Raw genomic sequence first — 18902 nt, 5'->3', positions numbered from 1 at the left:
GCTGAATTGTCATCCAGCCACTGCATGCAATTTTGCCTTCACACATAACTAATTTAACAAGTGGGTTCTGTTAAAACCTGTGGTAAAACCACCAAAGAACCAACCAAAACCCCCTGGTAAATATTTATTTGCAACCCTCGATTGATTTCCAACACTTAGTCTTGCTGGTCTAACCTTCACCCTTTAAAGCACTTGGTTAAGTTGATGAGTGAATCTTGAATGTAATGTGTCAAAACGTTCATTTTGTTCACTATTTTCCTGTGGAGGTTTTAGTTTAAACACTGAAGTCAAGTAAGTTTATACCTTTTTGGTTTTTTTTTTTTCCCACCTTGTGTATTCTCTTTACTTAACAAAAATCAGCTCGGATTAGCCTGTTTGGTTTGACAGCAGCGTTCTGTACTTTGTATAATTGATGAATTTCGGTAAAGCTTTGGATGCTGTAAGGAACAGTTTCTCACTTGAATGCGAAGTATCAAACTCCTCTCTCTCTCTCTCCCCAGGCGTCGGTGCTGCGGCGGTTTCAGAGCACCTTAGTCATCGCAGAGCACAACAATGAAGCTCTCACGCCCATTACACTAAACGCCATCACCGCGGCCAAGCGTCTGGGAGGCGAAGTTTCTTGTTTAGTAGCTGGAACCAGCTGTGACAAGGTAGGAAATGCTACTTGGACGCGGGAGAAATAAAGAATGCAGCGAAACAATACTGGGCAGCCTGAAAAATACTCTGTAGCGAACAAGAACTGTGCCAGGAGTTGCTAATCCACGGGAAATGCGCTCTGCTCGAGCTGCTTCTCTTCCGAGGAGAAAATAGGGGTGTAGGTTTCATTTCACAAGGGACAGGGTCAGGATCAGTTGTTACAAGCTTGAGCAAGCAAATTTTTATAGGGCTAAAGGACAATTAGCTTTTAAAACAAGGTTTCTCTGTAAAGTTTGTAAAGACAAATATCGCAGCACTAAGAATGTGGAAAGAAACTTGCTCTTGCTTCAGTGGAAACCAGCAAAAGTGAAACAGCACTCTGACAAACAGGGATCCTGAGCAACTTTTACTGGTCAGCTTTGAGCTGCATAGAGTGTGTTTGCAACCTAAAATTCTGAAGTTAGTGCTTTTTGACTTTATCATACAGCTCATGTCTGGAAAGAGTCCCTTACGTGTTCACTGTTTTATTAGTGTAATTTTTACATGCAAAATCTGGAGGCAGTGTAGTTAGTACTTCAGTGACACTTTTATTCCAGCCTCATGGAGTTCTGTTTGACTTTGTATTATGATGTGCTCTTGTGTGAGCAGCAAAAATACAATAAACTATCCCCAGTACTGGACATACTGTACTCTGACAACAGCACAAAGTGTCTGATGCAGGAGGCAGAAACCTCCGTGAGTAATCAGGTGTTTGAGGTGGAGGTGAAGCAAATATTTATCTAAATCTGGACAACAGGAAAAAACTTGTCTGATATGTCTGTCTTTAATTTTCCTTATTCTTTGGCACTTGCGGAGTAGAAAATCGATTGTGAATCTTTGGTTGGTTGGTTTTTCATGCTAAGTATGTGGTTTTTGTCATGCTGGGAAAAAGGGTTTTACAAATCTGCAGGTTTGGGGTTTTTAGGTTTTGTTGTAAGAATCTCTGTTGATGGGACCAAAGTTACACAAACTGATACTCTGCAGCAGCTTTTAGGGGGATTTGTTTATTGCCTTTTGTTAATTTCTGAGGGTAAACTGATACTCCTCAAACTCAGTAAAACTACCCTGGTTGTGGGACAATGCATGTGGTCTCCAGACCCTGCTGTCAGTGCTCTTCTCTCTGATCTGCACTAACCCTTTTATCATTTAAACTTCACTTCTGCAAATTTAAAACAAAAAAAATGCATAAATATAAATGGAAAGTCTATGTCGTGTCAGTGAGCAAAAACTCAGCTGCAAACAAAGGACTGATGCTAAAATTTAGACAAAGATCATAACGTTGCTGTACGTTTGTGTTTGCTTGTGTGGTAGATACTGATTTAAAAGAGAGTGGGGTTGGGTTCTCTGTGACTGTTGGATACTGAGCAGTGATCCTCCAGCACGGCTGTTTTCTGCTGTTGGAGTGAGTGAAGAGGTGGTTGAATCCTGCATGCAGGAGGGAGATTTCCCTCTTGGATTGGCTTCACAGTTCTCTTCCTCACAAATCCATTTCCATGACCCCGTGAGGCATTGTGCTGTGAGTCAGAGCTGTGTTTTGTTGCACCAGGTTCGTTCTGATTTTGAATTTCATGTCCTTTGGTTCTGGTTTTAACTAGTCTATAGGCTGTTGAGTTCTTTGCAGTGGGGACTCTTGTTATTGGTGTGTGCTGCCTGATACTGCACAAACTAATAATCATTCACTTGTAATCATAGGTAGCACAAGAAGTCAGCAAAGTGCAGGGGGTTGCAAAAGTCCTCGTGGCTCAGCATGATGTCTACAAGGGATTTCTGGCAGGTGAGAATTTTTCTTAGCTATCGATGAAGGAAATGGTGTTTATATTTGTGAATGAAACAGAGATAATTGTAAATTCTGAGCAGTGTATTTCTATTCTCAGAGGAACTGACTCCCTTGATTTTGGAAACTCATAAAAAGTTCAGTTACACCCACATCTGCGCCGGAGCATCTGCCTTTGGGAAGGTAAGTGGATCCCAAAGTTCTCGTGGAAAAGGGACACTGCTGTAGGTAGGAGTGTGAATCAGAGGGCTGAGAGAGGTTAGCCATGGGCAGTTTTGAGTGTGCAAACAGTGCTGCAGCAGTTTGCCTAAGAGGTCACTAGTTAGCAGCACTGGTGTTCGAGTTTGTTGTGGGCTGATGTGGGCAAAAGAGTACAGGAACTGCTCCGTGGTAACCAGCTCAGCCTGAGCTCACAAGGCAGAGTGTACAATAAGGCAAAATAGATTAAGTGATATGAAAGCATGAAAATTGTAAGGAAAAGCACAGCAAATCGAGATGAAAAATGCATTATTTGCACTTTGAAATGGAAGTGGAAGCAAATTTTTTTTGGAGGGGGACTTACAGCCGTGATCAAAGTCACGTCCCTCGTCATGTCTGTGCATGTATGTAAATGACACAGAGCTGAGTCCCAGCCAGGATGTTTTTTGATGAAAATACAATTGTTGAAAGCTTGTTTTTTTAAAGGAAGGTGTGCACAGAGAGCCTCAGGATTGACAGTCTGAGCAGTTTGTGGTGCAGCTGAGTTAGAGCAACAGGATACGTGGGGAGGCATCAGCCTTCCACCTCACTACTCTGATCTGTGACAGTGCCTACACTCGTGGTTTTGTGAGGAGAATTCTTTATGTACCTCAAGTCTTACCTTTTTTTACTTCATTTTTAATTTTTGAACTGCAGTGTCATGCAAAAGGTTCCTGCCTTTTGCTTTAAAGCTTCCACTTCCATCCGTGAGTGCTTCATGTGAGGGGCCCTGGGTGTTGTACCAGACAAAAAGCAAGCAGAGCTTGATATATTGATTTCTTCATCATTTCCATTGCTCTTTTTATCCTTCTTCCCTCTCCTAAAGGTTCTAATTAATTTTATAAATTTTGGAGCAAGATTTTTAATAATAATATTAGTAATTTTAATAGTTATTTTAATAGTAATTTAAAAAATCATTTTTTTACTTTTGGGGGAAGAGTACAGTTTTTTTTTTCCTATTGTCTCTGGCAAATAACTTCCAAAAATACCTTTTTTTTTTTCTTGAAGTGCTAAGAGCTCAGCAATCCATAATCGTCAATTTTCTGAGTAAATGGCATCTATATTCGGTTTTAAACTATTTGAAGCAAATAATTCTCCTAATTTCAGCTATTGAATTAAGGGTTTACTTACAGGAAGGCTCATAAAATGTCTAATGTTATTACAGTAATGGGATTTGATTTGACTGCTGAAGCTACATGAGTAGCCCTACAAAAATCATAGTTCTGTGTGGGTTTCTGCTTGAGATGGCATTGTATGAAGTTAAATTGGGCCAGCAGATGTTTTTACTGGCCATGTGCATTTTACCTAGCATTTGCTTTGCTAACTTCTCATCTTTAACTTCTAGAATCTTATTCCCAGAGTGGCTGGCAAGCTTGATGTTGCCCCTGTTTCTGACATCATTGAAATTAAGTCCCCAGACACCTTTGTGAGAACTATCTATGCAGGTGAGTAATCACAAGAGGTTTGTGCTGTGAGACACCCAGTGCTGCTGACTTGGCTACAGGATCCTGTTGTTCCATGGTGGAATATATGGGGATTTTCACTTTACAATCTCAGTGGCTGTGGCTGATAAAAGTGAAGCCTGGGAATGGACGTGGTGGTGCAGCATTTTTTTTCTTTCAGTGCTCCCTGCAGCCTCCATGCTAAGTGTTATATTAAATTATAGAGGGAAACATTATCCCACAGGTATTTGGGGGGAGGCCTCGTTGTCTCCAGTTCTGGTGAATTCATGCGACAGAATAAAAGATCTACTTGGAATTAGAGACATTCTTTATGTTTAAGAATGGCATTTTCAAAGTTGATTTTTTCCCCCCATCTGAAATTTGAAAGCTCATCCATAAGGCCTGATTTGAATGCTTTGTATCCTTTAAAATAGAGGATTTGTCATTATACTGCAGAAACATGGGGTTAAAAAGTAAAGTATTTGTAATCTGTATTTATTAAGTGCCAAGTTTTAGTCATCTAAAACTGCAGTTTTAGGAAGGACCTGTGTGAATTCTGCCTATTGTAGTACAACTGCTCATGTGTTTCTCATATTAATTCTGTTTGTTTTTGTAAAGCACAATCTGATAATATTTAAATTTTTTATATTAATTCTGTTTGTTTTTGTAAACCACAGTCTGATAATATTTAAATTTTTAATATTAATTCTGTTTGTTTTTGTCAAGCACAGTCTGATAATATTTAAATTTTTAACATGACTCTTCCTTAGGAAACATTCTCTGCACTGTGCAGTGTGATGAAGCAGTTAAAGTGTTCACTGTACGTGGAACTTCCTTTGAGGCTGCAGCAGCAAGTGGTGGCAGTGCCAGTGTGGAAAAGTGTGAGTATTTTTCTGGTGTTGTGGTGTCTCCTGTGAGAGAGTTAGTGTTGCTCACTGCATGGTGATGTTCTGCAGAAGTGTTCGTCAAACTGGTTGTCACAGTGTCAGCTTTATGATTTTAATACACTTGCACTTTGTAGTGCCACCTAGGAAGGGAAGATATGGATTATCTGCTCAGTTCCTTCTTTTTTGGAACTGGTTATGGAATGAACTTTGCATTAAGTTTAAGCTCAGATTTAAAAGGCTGAAAATAAATGCTCTGTCCTTTCTCTTGTGGGTGTTCTCGTTGCTCTGGTGAATGCAGTGACTCCTCCACCACCCGTTGGGCTCTCGGAATGGATCGACCAGAAGTTGACAAAAAGTGACCGACCAGAGCTCACCAGTGCCAAAGTGGTTGTGTCTGGGGGTGAGTAGACAGTGTTCAAACTCTCTTATGTTGCATTGACACAGTGGCTCCTCTTGCTTCAATAATACCTGCAGCAGAACACTGTAATGTGATGCATTTGAGAAGTGAGCACAGGTGATTCTGCAGCGTGGCACAGGGGCCAGGGGGGACACCCAGGGTGGGTGTTCTGTGCACAGGTAGGACATGAGCTGAGCACATGCCCAGAGGCTTTGTGAGAGCATTGCCATGTTTGCTGAGTCCCTTGAAAACTGTAGCAATAGGAAGCGTTTTTAGACCGAAATCTGCCGTGTCTCAGATTATTGCTGATCAGTACAGGCAGTGCAAACATCATTATGTAATGGCTTGAATGATTGGACAAACCCTTGTGTTCTGCTCTTCAGGTATCAAGCAAAGGACTGTGATTTTTTATATTTTTTTATTGCATGCCCACGGCTAAAAATGCTTCCTTAGCCGTCCCACTACAGAGTGTTGTCCCTAAAGCCAGCAGAGGGAGCACAAATTAGTTAAAAAATGCTGTTTCCCTGGTTTTGGAGAGTGACCTGATGGTGCTGTGTGCAGGGAGTGAAGCAGCCACAGTGGGTTGGGTTGTACATAGGAAATAATAATCTCAAAGGCAGAAGCTGAATTTCCAAATATGAAGTACTGGTTAGTAATACATCAAAAATACCCTATACAGGTGTGTCTGAGTCTTTGCAAGTGCTCAAATAGAAAGTTTATGTAGGCAATAAAGTCTTAAAGCATATTATGTTCATTCTTGATCTTCTTTTGTTCTTTTAAGGGAGAGGCTTGAAGAGTGGTGAAAACTTCAAGTTGCTGTATGACCTTGCAGACCAATTGCATGCTGCAGGTAAACTTGTTTTCTTCCCTTTTTTTTTTTTTTCTCCAACCCTGTTTATTCTGTTTAAAAAGGCCATATTAAAACTGTCTTCATTTGAAGTCTCTTATTTTCACGTGTCTGTCAAATGAACTCATAAAGTCTTAGTTTAGTCATAGATAAAGTCATGTCAACTGTGAATTTAAATGTCTGTGCATGAAACAAAATGCTAAACTGTAATATTCCCTGTCCTCCTCAAATCTCCAGAACAGAAAACAGAAGGTGGGATTGTCTTAGCTCACTTTGAAGAGCTGATACTTTGTTCATAGACCCTTTTATACTGCTCCTTTATGGATTCCCACTCACAGCTGTGGTTCCAGTGGCTGTTTGTCCTTTTGCTGTGCTGTTAACAGGAGAAAACCAGCAATGCTTCAGCAAAGTATTTTATGTGGAGGAGGAACTGTTTGCTTTAACATTTTAACTCAATTTTAGCTTTCACATGTGTATAAATGTACAGTTTTACAAGACTGGCTTCGTTTTTAGATGGGTGTCTTCACTAAGTCCATGTCCATATGGCATTTTAAAGTGCACTTTGATATTTTTCTTTGCCATGCCTGACTTTTGAGATTCCCAGCAATGTAAGATGGCACATGTGTTCTGTTCAGACTTGAAGGAACCTTTTGGGAAGGCATTTATGGGAAAATCGTCTTTTGACAAAGCAACGAGAAAAAATAATGGAAGTATGCCAGACTGAAATCCTTGGTTTTAAATATATGGCCCTTTGGTGCTGGGAGTAAGGATTTCCTGTTGCTTATGAAGTGCATTAGCACTTAGTATTTGGAAGTTTTTAGCTGGTGGTATAGAGAAGGATTACCATAAGAGCTTTTAAGAGGGAAGTTTCTAAATACATGCCCTGAGAGTGTGGGACTCTCCAGTCAAATACATGTGCTTTTATGGTGATAGAAATTTGGCTGGCTAATATTTGAAAAGAAAACATTGGAAATATTTTCTTTCAACTAGTTGGAGCTTCCCGTGCAGCTGTTGACGCTGGCTTTGTTCCCAACGACATGCAGGTCGGGCAGACAGGCAAGATCGTAGCACCAGTAAGTATGGAAGTGCCTTGCATAATAGAGCTGTGATTTCCAGCCTGCATTTGCCTTCAAAACAAGCACTTAGAGATGAGCTAAGTCTTAACACTAAGCCCAACAGGAAAGTCTTAGCGTGCCCACAGTGATGCTGTCACTTGGCCCTGCATTCAGGAGCAAGCTGTGGTGGAAATCTGTGCTCTGGGTCAGTCTGACATGTTCTGCCACAGCTTTGTCAGGGGTTTTGCCTGCTGGAGTTTTTCATATTTGTCTGTGCTGCACCTTTTTTTAGCTTTCTAGCAGCCAGCACTGATATGCTAAAAGATGTCACTGCCAACATAAACTCCAAATTCTGTTGATCTGTGGCTTGATCTCTGGCAAATGTGTGGTCAGGGCTTGTACAGCTGGTGATTTTTAAAAAGCTTTTAAAAACTGGCTTATTGCAGTACAATCTAAGCAAAATTTTTGTAAGAAATGACAGTGCAAGAGATTTAAGAGAGAAATAATCCACAGGTTGGCTGCTGTAGGGTGGAATACTGAGAAGGACATACTCTAATGAGTGGCTTAATATTGGGTAATAACCTGCTGCACATCCTTTTCTGCTGTTTCTGCATCCTGCTATCACAGAGCATTGATTTCTGTGTCTTTTTCTATCTGTCTGGGGCTTCCTGTCACGTGGAAGTGTGAGGCTACTTTCGTTGTTCTTTATGACCTGAGGAGATGTGGGGAAAGTGGTGGACAGATAAAACACACTTGAGAGTAAATAGGAAGGTACAAGTGTAGCTCATCTCAACCTCATCTCAGAGGGAGATGGAACTTAGTAGAGAAACTTGGTATTTCAACTGCTGCATTTACCAAATTGAAATAATTTCAGTAGTGCTAAAAAGCTGTGCATGCCCAAAGCCTTGACAGGGTCTGCAATGCTTTGCCTTTCTACCATTAAGAGCTGCAAATTCAAGAAGTTCAAACCATGACCATTATTTTTCCAGTAATACATCCAGCAGCATAGAGCAATACTTGCACATCAAGGGCAGGAACTTGGGAGTCCTGGAGCCTGTTGGCAGCTCTGCCTGCTGGCTCCTCTTGGACAGCATCCTTGGTGCTTCTGGTGTCTTCTGTCTTGAACTGAGGGTGGGGCTGTGTGCTGCCATCTGATGATCACCCTGTGGGGCTAAGTGGAGCTATTTCTAGGCATGCCAGTGTTTAACCTGTCAACCTGCTACAAAAAGCAGCTTCTGAGAAGGAACCTGTTGGTAGGACACACATCTACCCGTGTGTGGAGTGTGACCTTTCAAAATCTTGATAGCAGTGGTATTAACCTCTGTTGAGGAAATTGTGAGGCTCTGCAGATTGTAAGTGCAGCCCTGACTTTCTTCTTAGCAGGGTGTAAGCTAAGCATCATTTAACTCTGTGTTTTGGAAGGGTATGAGACAAAACTGACCACCCTGAGTTCTTCACTACCCCACTATCCATTAATGAGGTGGAGAATACTAATTTGAAGACAGCTCAGCTCTGGTTTGTGTGTCTCAAGGCTCAACAATGAACATTCTTTCCAGAGTCAAGGCCGTATAAACAATTACTCTGAAACAAAAAAGGCTAGTTTTTGATGAAGATACAATGCTGTCCTTGGCCACAGATGGCTCCTAGTGACATGTGAAAGTCATAAGAACATAGAGCCACATCATAGGGTCACATCAGTGTCGTCATTGTCATCTTCTGGAGCATTGTTGAAGTGGCCATTAGTGGGTCAGGACTGATGGATGAGTGTTTGACTGTGGTGTCAGTAAGTGATCCCAACTGGCACATGGCATGGTGCTCCCTCTGTGTGTCACCAGGCTGGTGCTGCATTTCTCTCTTCTCCCTTCTCAACAAGTATCAAACAGTGACTTGTGCAGAGGACTCAAAATTATGTGCTCCTTCCTTCAGATTGTTCAGATGTTTTGCCTGGATCTTGAAATACATGCAAGGGCAGCACAGAGTGGCTTGGAAGTGTAGAGAATCCTGTGTTAATTGTGATGGAAGTGCAAGTTGAATTGATATTAAGCCCCCAGAGCTGCTGACTAGAGGAATTAATTTTTCCATGTGCTGCATAGGAATCTTAAATATGAGGCAGTTGAAAGCTGCAAATTCTTAATTTAACATTGCTAATTCTACTTCACTTTCATTACTTTAGCTAGGAAATTATTCTGTGCAGTGCAAGATGGAGTCTACTTGAAGAACTGAGCTCCTTTGGCCAGGCCAGGATGGCAGTGGTGGTTTTAAGAGTCCTCAGAAGGTGCTGCTTTTCCCTGTGGAGGGCTGCTCAGGGAGCCTGTGAGGGTCTCTCTGGAGAGCTGCAGAGCATGTTGGTCAGTTATGTCAGCCAAGCCCTGAGCTCTGTGTTCAGCTTTGAACTCCAGCTGACACAGTGCTTGCCCTCCTGGGGGTGCAGGTTGAAGCAGGGAAGAGTCTCGGGCCCGGGAAGCTGTGGAGTTTGAGATATGCTTGTTCTCCTGTGCAGCTGTTCCTTTCTGATGGGAAAGTGTCTCAGTGTGTGCTCTTATCCTTCTATTAATAGCCTCTTGCCCAGTCTCAGTGGAGGATTGGAATGCATTGTTTTTAAGGGACTCTGGAATTGGGTCAGTTTTGAGACTGCGGAGGGAGAAAGAGAGGAGGTGCTGCTTCTGCTGCTGCTTGTGTGGGACTGCTGGGGAGTGTGTCTGGGCTAGTATAGGGTAAGAAGATAACAGTCTAAAAGGTCTGCTTTGTTCCTCCCCTGTGCCTTAAATTGTTGATTTGGGGAAGAAAGGGCAGTTTTGGTCATTGTTCCTTCAGTAATTTCGTGTGTTTGAGTGCAGCCCAGGCAGTGCATGACAGCACACCTCACAGCTTCCCCAGCACTCTGCTGTGTCAGTGCATGAGCACACTGCCCCTCCAGGAGCAGTTCATTTGGCTTCAGCAGTGAAAGAATGCTGTTAATTAAGGAGTACAGATTGCACCTTCTTTCTGTGTGAGACTTGACTCCACATAGCACATCTGCTCTTACAGAGTAGCCTTGGATTCCTAAATTCAAGCTTTTGTTCACGTTGGGATTTATGCATATTGTTGGGTTCTGACTGGATCTTTAGTGATTTTTATTTTGTACAGTTTTCTTCCAGTTTTTAAAATATTCAGTGTATTATTTTTGTTTCTGTTAGTAGCTTTTTTTGCCTGTTGATTTCAGGTGATTGCAGCTCCTGTTTGAACATTCTGTCTCTGAGAGAAGGCTGATTTGTATGATCTGATGAGATGGAAGGAAGGAAATTCTTAGGAATAAGTGGACGTATTAAAATATAAAATATTATTACCTTGCTGATTAAAAAAGCAGTTCAGTATAGTCAGTGTCTTTAATCAGTGACAACCATTTTAGGAGCCTCTTTTTTTAAATTAGAAGCCAGTGGTTTTCCACTGTTTCTTCTGTGCAGGTGTTGGGCAGGGAAATGAAATTCAGTGCTCACATTCAGCACAGAAAGTAGTTTCTGTTTAAGAAAAAAGTCCTTTTAAGAATGTTCAAATCAGCTGGTTTTGGGTGAAAATATCTTTCCCATGAGTACCTACTGGTAAATGTTAGTTCAGTATATCCAGTTAGGAAGTACCAAAGTCCCTGCGCAAGTAAAGCCTCTCACCACCCCCAGATCAGAATGCTGTTTAGATCAGAAATTTCAGATAGTCAGGGGCATTAGTTTTCACAGGAGAAATCTTCGCAGTTCTGTTCTCTCATGTTCACAAAAGAAGAAAGAAACAAGAACAAAAGGGGAAGGAGAAGAAAGAAAGTAAAAAGTGCCTTTTCAGTTGTTTCAACCTTCTGTAAATGGAACATGAATGCTTCATTTATTAGTTCAGTATTAGCTTTCCTTACCCAAGGCATAACTAGCAACATTTCTCACATGCAGAGAAGATGTAATCTTTCTCAGGGACTTGTGTAATTTGCCTTATGGTTAAACCAAAAGTGTTCTGACTGTTGTGAGAAAAGGAAAGCAACTGCTCTAAACCTTTCCTAGGTTCTGTTGGTTCCTGAGCTGTGAGCTCTGCAGCACAGGCTGGTGAGGCTGAGGTGTCCAGGGGGTGACTGAAAGCTCCCAGAATGGTGTCTGATGCCACTGAGCCATCTGGGGGTGGGAAGTACATTCACAGGGTCGTGGTTACTGTGTGGGGCCTGGAGACTTCTGGGGCAGCATCAGGGCCCAGGTGGGGAATCCTCCTCTGTCTGCAATGCCACTAGTCTTTGAACACCCAAACTGTTCCCATGGTTTTCCAGGTTTTCCTTTGTCTCCTAATTAATTATATTCTCCCTTGAGCTTTTGCAGGAAGATAGGCTTGTGCTGGGATTATCTTGTGCTCAACTTCTTGCCCCTTGGAAACAGCCAAAATCTCAGTGGCACTGAGAGTTGCTTTTTTCCAGCAAGTGTGTGATTTTTAGACTGTTTGTTATCCTCAGACCTTGTGAAGGATCTGCTGCTGTCTGGAAGAGATCCTTCTAGTTTAATCTCTTCACAGGTCAAATGTTCACTCTTAAATTAATTTTTTTCCTCTACTGAAATTTGTAATCTTTCAGCGTGTAACTCTATAACTGCCTTAGTTTACAAGTTTTCCTATCTGTCAGAACTGCTTGTTTCTCTGTTTTGATGTTTTCAGTTGCTGCTGTCTTATTCAATCCTGAGCACAAAATAACATGCCAAGATGACAAGAAACTGAGATGGGAAACTCAGGAAGGCACAAGTTAGGAGATGCATGAGGTAGTAATAATTGACAGTGGCTGAAATGGTTGTGCCAGAAATGTGATCTGATTGCACAGAAGGCAGGTGTGTGCTGAGAACCCCCGGGTGGGAGGGCAGATGGGAATTCAGTCTAGTTCTGATATGATTGCCAGGAATAAACTGCTTGGCTTCACTGCTTAGGCTTCAGTTTTGTACTAGAGGTCTCTCTGGGTGTGACAGATTGCAGGAACTTGAGAAGGGAGAGAGATGCACAACTGGCAGAGTTGTCAGTAATAGTGGGGGATAAAGAGACATGTCAGAGCTGCAGCTTTGGTTGGGATGCTGAAGAGTGAACTGCTGGTTCAGCTGGAAGGTGCCAGAGCTGTGGAAGGGCAGTGAACACCCTGTTGCTGCCCCTCCTGTGCAAGAGGATGGGATGCCCCAGTATGTCTAGGCAGTCCCTGTCAGTGGCTCTTTAGTAAGTCCTCCTCTTGCTTTGGGAGTAGCAGGAAGGAGAGAAGCACACTGTGACATTATTTGCATCATTCCTGTATTTTGTACTTCTTCGTATTTGATGGCAGAGGAGTGAAATACTTCACCTAGCCTGGTTTGGTTTTCTCCAGTGTTCCTGGGTGGCTCATGGTCTCACTGCAGGGTAGGTGGGTGCTCACTGTTCTTCAGTGTTTCTTCCCATCACTTTCTGAGGGATGCTTTGCTTGTTCAGGTTAGGACATTATTTGCATCATTCCTGTATTTTGTACTTCTTCGTATTTGATGGCAGAGGAGTGAAATACTTCACCTAGCCTGGTTTGGTTTTCTCCAGTGTTCCTGGGTGGCTCATGGTCTCACTGCAGGGTAGGTGGGTGCTCACTGTTCTTCAGTGTTTCTTCCCATCACTTTCTGAGGGATGCTTTGCTTGTTCAGGTTAGCATAGCTCTGTTTCACGTAGGGAATAAAGTGAAACAAGGCATATTTTACTCCAGTATTTATGTTCCTTTCTGTTCTCTGGCTCTTGCCTAAAATTATAACAACAGAACAAAGTAATTCCCTTAGCTTCATGAGAATGTCACTCCTCTCCTCTTTAGAAGTGTTCTGCTCCTTGCTTATCCACGATGAGATTTTAATCACTTCCTAATTTGTTGCACTTACAAGGGAATGTTGAGATAGCAAAGTTTCTGACTTCAGAAACATGGTCCCTAATTTCTCCTGCCTTCAGCTTGCTGTAGGAATGTGCTGGTAGCACCTCAGGTTTGTGGGTGTTGTGGCCAGACCAGCAGGTGCACTTTGCAGTGGGTAAATGGTTGAGGCTGTTAGGTAGCTAACAGATGGGAATTGCATTGGGAAAACTGACCGTGCACGGGAAGTGGGTTTGGAATATCTCCTCTGATAATTCACCATTGTTGAAAAGTAGCTTTATAGTGGCAAACTTTAGAGAGCTGTTTGTATGCAGCTGGGACTGAATTTACAGACTGCCTTTCTCTGACTTGCTAAAAAGCTAAGGATTGACAACCCCTTTCATCCTGCATTATCCAGTGTAGCTTTTAACTCCAAGAAAACTATGTTCACAAATTGATGCTCTGCTCCTTTGGGGTTGGTGCAGAAACATTAAATTGTACTAAAATATTCATATGTGAGTGCATTTAGCTGAAAGCAATTGATGTGCTTTTCCCTGGAGAGAGGGGGAAAAAAATTGCTGTGTGGCCCTGCACTCCAGCAGACACCCCAACCACGCTTAGGAGTAATTACAGAGCTTGGCTGATCAAAGGTTCTTAAAGTGAAAAAGGGGCTGTAGTTTAGTCATGTGCTGCTTGGAGGGAATGTGCTCAGCTGCAGCAAACAGTTCGTGCTGGAAACGTGAACTAGTGAAAGCCAGGAAATACTTTATTGGGGTAATAGCTTGTAATTGGAAAGAGTCTCTTGTACAAAGCAATTTTCAGCACAAAGGTTTCTTTCTGATTTCACTGTCCTTTCACTCTTAGCAAAGAAAATAAAACACCTGAGCTGCCTTCGCAAGGAGAACGTTGGGGGGTTATTAAAGTGCCTGTTTAAAAGCATGTGCTGGGCAGGATGATGAATTGATGTGCTAAAGATTTCCAGCATAATTCAGACATTGGCAGAGAAATCAATAGTAGTTGATGGCATGTTTGAGAAGGAGTTACCTCATCTTGTGTGGCACCTGTGGCTCACTGCAGTCTCAGCAGTGTTCACAGGCACTGCAAGTTGCAACTTAAGCAAATGTCCCTTAACTGCCCTAAGACAGCCTAAGGGATATTTAAATATTCTTCTAGGTATAAATGAAGTAGTATCATATGCCACAAATTATTCAGTAAATAAGTGGAAGAGTCTGTATGCACAGGAGAGCTGCACTGGTGTGTTGGTAATGGTAATTGCCATTACTGAAAAGAAGTTTGTGTGGAGATCTCATAGCACCTGCAGGAGCTGAAGGGGCTCCAGGGAAGCTGCAGAGGGACTCTTGGTTAGGAACTGCAGTGACAGGACAAGGAGTAATGGGTACAAATTGAAAGAGGAAATTTAGATTAGGTATCAGGAAGAAGTTTTCCCTGTGAGGGTGGTGAGACACTGGCACAGGTTGCCCACGGAGGCTGTGGCTGCCCCAGCCCTGGTGGTGTTCAAAGCCAGGTTGGATGAAGCCTTGAGCAACCTGCTCTGGTGGGAGGTGTCCTTGCCCAAGGATGATCTCTACTGTCCATTCCAAGCCCTTAACACACTATGATAACCACCCACATACAGCACTCCTTGCATTTATCCAAGCAGTGTGTACCTGGCTGTGTGGATTCTGGAGCCAGCTGTGCTGAGCTGTGCATGGGAATTCTCACGGACTTACTGTAGCTGCTGATGTATAAGTTGGGCATGGAGCAGAAACAGAGTTTAGGAAATGGCTAAGGTGGATTTTTTTCATTTATTAATTAGCATGTGATGTCTCTGTAGGACATACCATGGCTATATTTGTTGCAAAAATACAAGGCTAGATGAACGCTTTAACTAGCAACTGAGAAGTTGGATTCTTGATCTGGAATCTTGTCTTTGGATAGGATAAATTTGGGAGTTGGAGTCATGATCTGTGCTCACAAAGTTAGACCTCTCTGTCTCAGGGTCTTGGCTGCCACCAGGGCCTTGTGTGGCCAAATGTCAGCACTCTTGGCCTTTGTGCAACCTTGGGCTGCTGTCAGACAGTTCATAAAAAAACCAAGCTTTGTGCCATGGCTGTGACATATGTGCAGTAATTATTTCCCGTGCAAAATGAAGTTTCTGTGAGGCCAGACAGCTGCCTAACCTGATGCCATGCCCTTATACCACCAGAGCTTTGCACTTCACTTTTGGGACTTTGGATCAGAGAGTGCAGTGAGCTCCCTGGTATGAAATCGTGTGCTGTTTTGTTGCCCATTCTCACATGGCACAGTGCTGGCAGCAGCCACCAAGGAGCTGGTAAACCCCACTCACTCCCTGTCCTGTAACTGTGGCTCAGCCCCAGGAATTAGAGCAGCTTCCAGGGATCCAGAAGCAGGAATTTGGAGTTGGTATAAAGCCACCTTTGGCCCCTGAGAGGTGCAGTCTCCAGACTGAGTTGTGCTGCTTCATGCCTTGGTGTGTCTCCTGTGCTGATGAGCTCCCAGGGACTGAGATCTCCTTCCAGACTGTGATGTGCTCTCTGCTGCCAAGGCAGACGTGGCACACAGTGGCTGGAAGGGACACTGCTCTGTGGCACCATCTGCTTTCTGTTCCCTTCCCCCAGTGCTGGGGACTGCAGCCCTGGCTCAGACTTTGAACTAACACAGGAGAAATGATAAGGCTCAGCAAAAGGTATGATAGAAGTTAGTGATTTCAGGGAAACCATCAAAACAAGGTTTTTACTCTGAAAATAACGCAGAGATTTGAATTTCTCAATGCTTTATGACCTCTCTGGGTGACCAGTTGAATTATCTCCTTGGAGAGCACTGAACAGGCCTGAATCCTTATCAGATACTCAGACCTTGTGGGTCCTTTGTGCCCCTCCTGCTGAGCTGTAGATGAGATTAAAACTCAGGTTTTACCCTGTATGGCACTGTTGACAAGGCCCATGTGTGTCCCTGGTCTAGAGACACAGCTGAGGTGATCCCCCCTCAGTGTTAGAGCTGACTGGATGCACTAGTTGTCTGAGCCAGGAGCACACAGCCTAGAAGGGCCTGGATGCAGAAGAAATGCCTTTTAGACAAGTCTGATGATTTACAAATGTCCTTCTAATGAAACATCCTTGTCTTTCCTAGATTTCTAATAGAATGCACTCCCAGGCATCAGGCTGCTGTTAGCTGGAGCCTGGCCAAGGCTGAACTCCACAGTGCTGAGCAGACTGATAAGGGTATCTGGTAGTCTGCATGACTGGCACTTAATGAATTGCTCCCCAAAAAATCAAATTACAGTAATGTGTCTTTAAAAAGAGCTTGTATTAAAGGCAGTATGATGTTAGAGTAATTCCTCCTGTAACATCTGTTCTTTTATTTGGTATAATTAAAATCTGACATTCGTAGCATGAGTTTTGGTAGGGACATATTGTGTTACGTTGCAGCTGTGGGTAAAAAGGATTGACCTCCACTGGTAATCCACTTGGTAAAAACCTGCTGAGGCTGAGGAGAGTCTGAGTGTGTTCAACAGCTGTGTGGGTTGGGGAAATACGTGGATTCTGTGCTTCAGTTTCAAAGCAAACCTTTTTAAGAGGAGTTACTTTGTTCCTGCTCTGTTCACCCTCCCCATCAGTTTTCACTGCAGAGAGATTTTTCTATCAAAGCTTAGAAGAACTGCATGAATTTTATTTCTCTATTCCTATTTAAAACCCAGTGTAATGGGTGAAATCTGTAGCTGGCCAAACACCAGAAAGCAATCATCTTTTTGTCTGTAAGTGATACCAGGACTCTCAGGCCATGCAATCTGCATGGGCTGTGTGTGTACCTTTGTCAGCCTTTTCTGTAGGTCTCTGTCCCTGAGCTCTGCTTCCTTCTGCTGTGTTAAGCTGCTAAACTGTAACTCACAGCCTCAGTTGCACAGTGTAAGATTGTTTCACACCCTCTTACCCTCCCTGGGCCCCAAAATAATGTATTGACTTACATTCATATTTTCTTAAATATGGGCTAGCCTTGGGGTTTTTTTTTAGAAGAGACATTCTGTTAGTATTTGAGGTTTTGTTTTTTCTAAGCATGTGTAAAATATCACCTTTTAATTGGTTTGGACAAATGAGTCCCTAAATAATTATATGTGTTAGTTTTGTGTTATTGAATGAGTTGGTGAAAAGTACTTTCTTGGGTTTTCTGCTGTAAAATTAGTTAGCTAAAAAGTACAGCTTTGCTGCTTGGGCTTGTGCTGGTGGAAGAACTGTCACGGGGCTGAAGTACACTTGGCTTTGGACAGGTGATAGAATGGATGACTTTCAGCCTCAGGGAAATAATACTTTTCTGCTGTGAATAGGAGAGTTGATGCAGATCTGTTTGCCTATAAATTTTCATCTCTTTTGAGTGTAAGTCTCCTTGGAGATGTGAGATTGGGAGTTGCAAAGGTGTTCTACATCTAACTGGGAAGCTTACCCTGTGTGGAAGAGACTGGGGGAAGGAAAGCTGCAGGGCACGTGAGATGGAGAGTTGGGGTGAAGCATAAAACTCCAAGTGTGTAGTGCCCCAGTGCACTTTGGTGTCTGGAACACTTCTCCTGTCCTGTAGGAAACCGTGTGAAGGTTTGAACACCTGAATTCCACCTTTGTGCATTCTGCCTCAGTTAAAGGCTCTGAGGCTTCAAACAAAAGCCTTGGTTTGCTCTTCAGGCAGCTGCATTATCCATTTGTAGGTTATCTTGCTTCATATTTGTGCTGGGAGTCTCCAGGGTGGTGGATAACACGGGTTGTCCTGTGCTCCAGCTGAGCAGTGTTGTGTGGGTTTGCTGCAGACTCCCCTGGGATTCTCCCTGCACAGTCACATTGCTTCCCCAGGTGCAGAAGGATCAGCCCTGAGCATTGGGAACTGCTGTAATGTGACAACTGAGTGAGCTTTGTGAGAGCTCATGAAACTCTGTGGTGGCTACCAAAAGTCTCTCTTGTTTTCTTCCAGGAACTCTACATTGCTGTGGGAATATCTGGAGCAATCCAACACTTGGCTGGAATGAAAGACAGCAAGGTATGTAAAGGTGGATGTGTTAAAGAGGCTTCTGAGGAAGGAAATGAGCTGACTTCCTTGCTTTTACATCAGTCCTTCAGACAAATTTCCAATGTGCTTAATGTTCAAATTGCCAGTTTCTCTGCTGCTTTAAACATGCTTTGCCAAGGGAAAAAAAAGATCCTGTGGCAAAACATCTCACACAGTAGAAAAACCTTTGCACTACAACCCAGAGTGGTGAGTAGAAGCTGCTGATTGACTTTGTTTGTTTAACAAAACCCCAAGCCAAGCCTGAATTCTGTACAATATTCCATTTGCCTTTATTCCAGACTATGACATATTAATTCATGCATAACAATGTGCAATTTGAATTAGGAACTTAGTATTCCATAAAGTAAGAGATGTGTCTGACATTCCTGCATTTAGCCATTCAAATGGAAACCTAGTGTAAAACGGCAGGAAAACTTTAAAAGGTTTAACTCGTTAGTTGCCAAAGCAAAGAATCCAAGGTTGGAGTTGTTGGTTCGGTCCAGTGTGCAGTGTTTGGGAAGAGGAGCACAGGTCCCTGCTGACTGGTGCTGCCAAATGCCAGACACCAGGAACTGGAGCTTGTCCTGCCTCCCCACAGGACATTTGGAAAAATTATATGTATTTTTTTCTGCTGCCAGGGAATGAGCTTATGCTTTCTGACAGAAACCAAGCCCACTATCTTAGAAAGCTGAGGAAAAGGGTGTGAAAC

At 42.9% G+C, this 18902-nt stretch overlaps 1 protein-coding gene across 1 annotated transcript; it reads left to right on the top strand.

Moving 5' to 3' along the window:
- Positions 1 to 500: 500 nt before the first annotated feature.
- On the top strand, positions 501 to 18184 carry ETFA (electron-transfer-flavoprotein, alpha polypeptide; the record flags this gene model as incomplete). The annotated part of the gene is made up of 9 exons (XM_009081406.1): positions 501 to 650; positions 2368 to 2449; positions 2550 to 2632; positions 4032 to 4131; positions 4899 to 5009; positions 5314 to 5415; positions 6194 to 6262; positions 7250 to 7332; positions 18119 to 18184. Coding segments are annotated over 9 exons (846 nt in total), but the record flags the coding sequence as incomplete, so codon positions are not given.
- Positions 18185 to 18902: the final 718 nt, after the last annotated feature.

This window comes from Acanthisitta chloris, unplaced genomic scaffold (genome assembly GCF_000695815.1).
Source record: "Acanthisitta chloris isolate BGI_N310 unplaced genomic scaffold, ASM69581v1 scaffold44538, whole genome shotgun sequence".
Taxonomy (NCBI): domain Eukaryota; kingdom Metazoa; phylum Chordata; class Aves; order Passeriformes; family Acanthisittidae; genus Acanthisitta; species Acanthisitta chloris.
The sequence above is the reverse complement of the archived record's forward strand: the minus strand, read 5'-3'. Positions and strand labels throughout refer to the sequence as shown.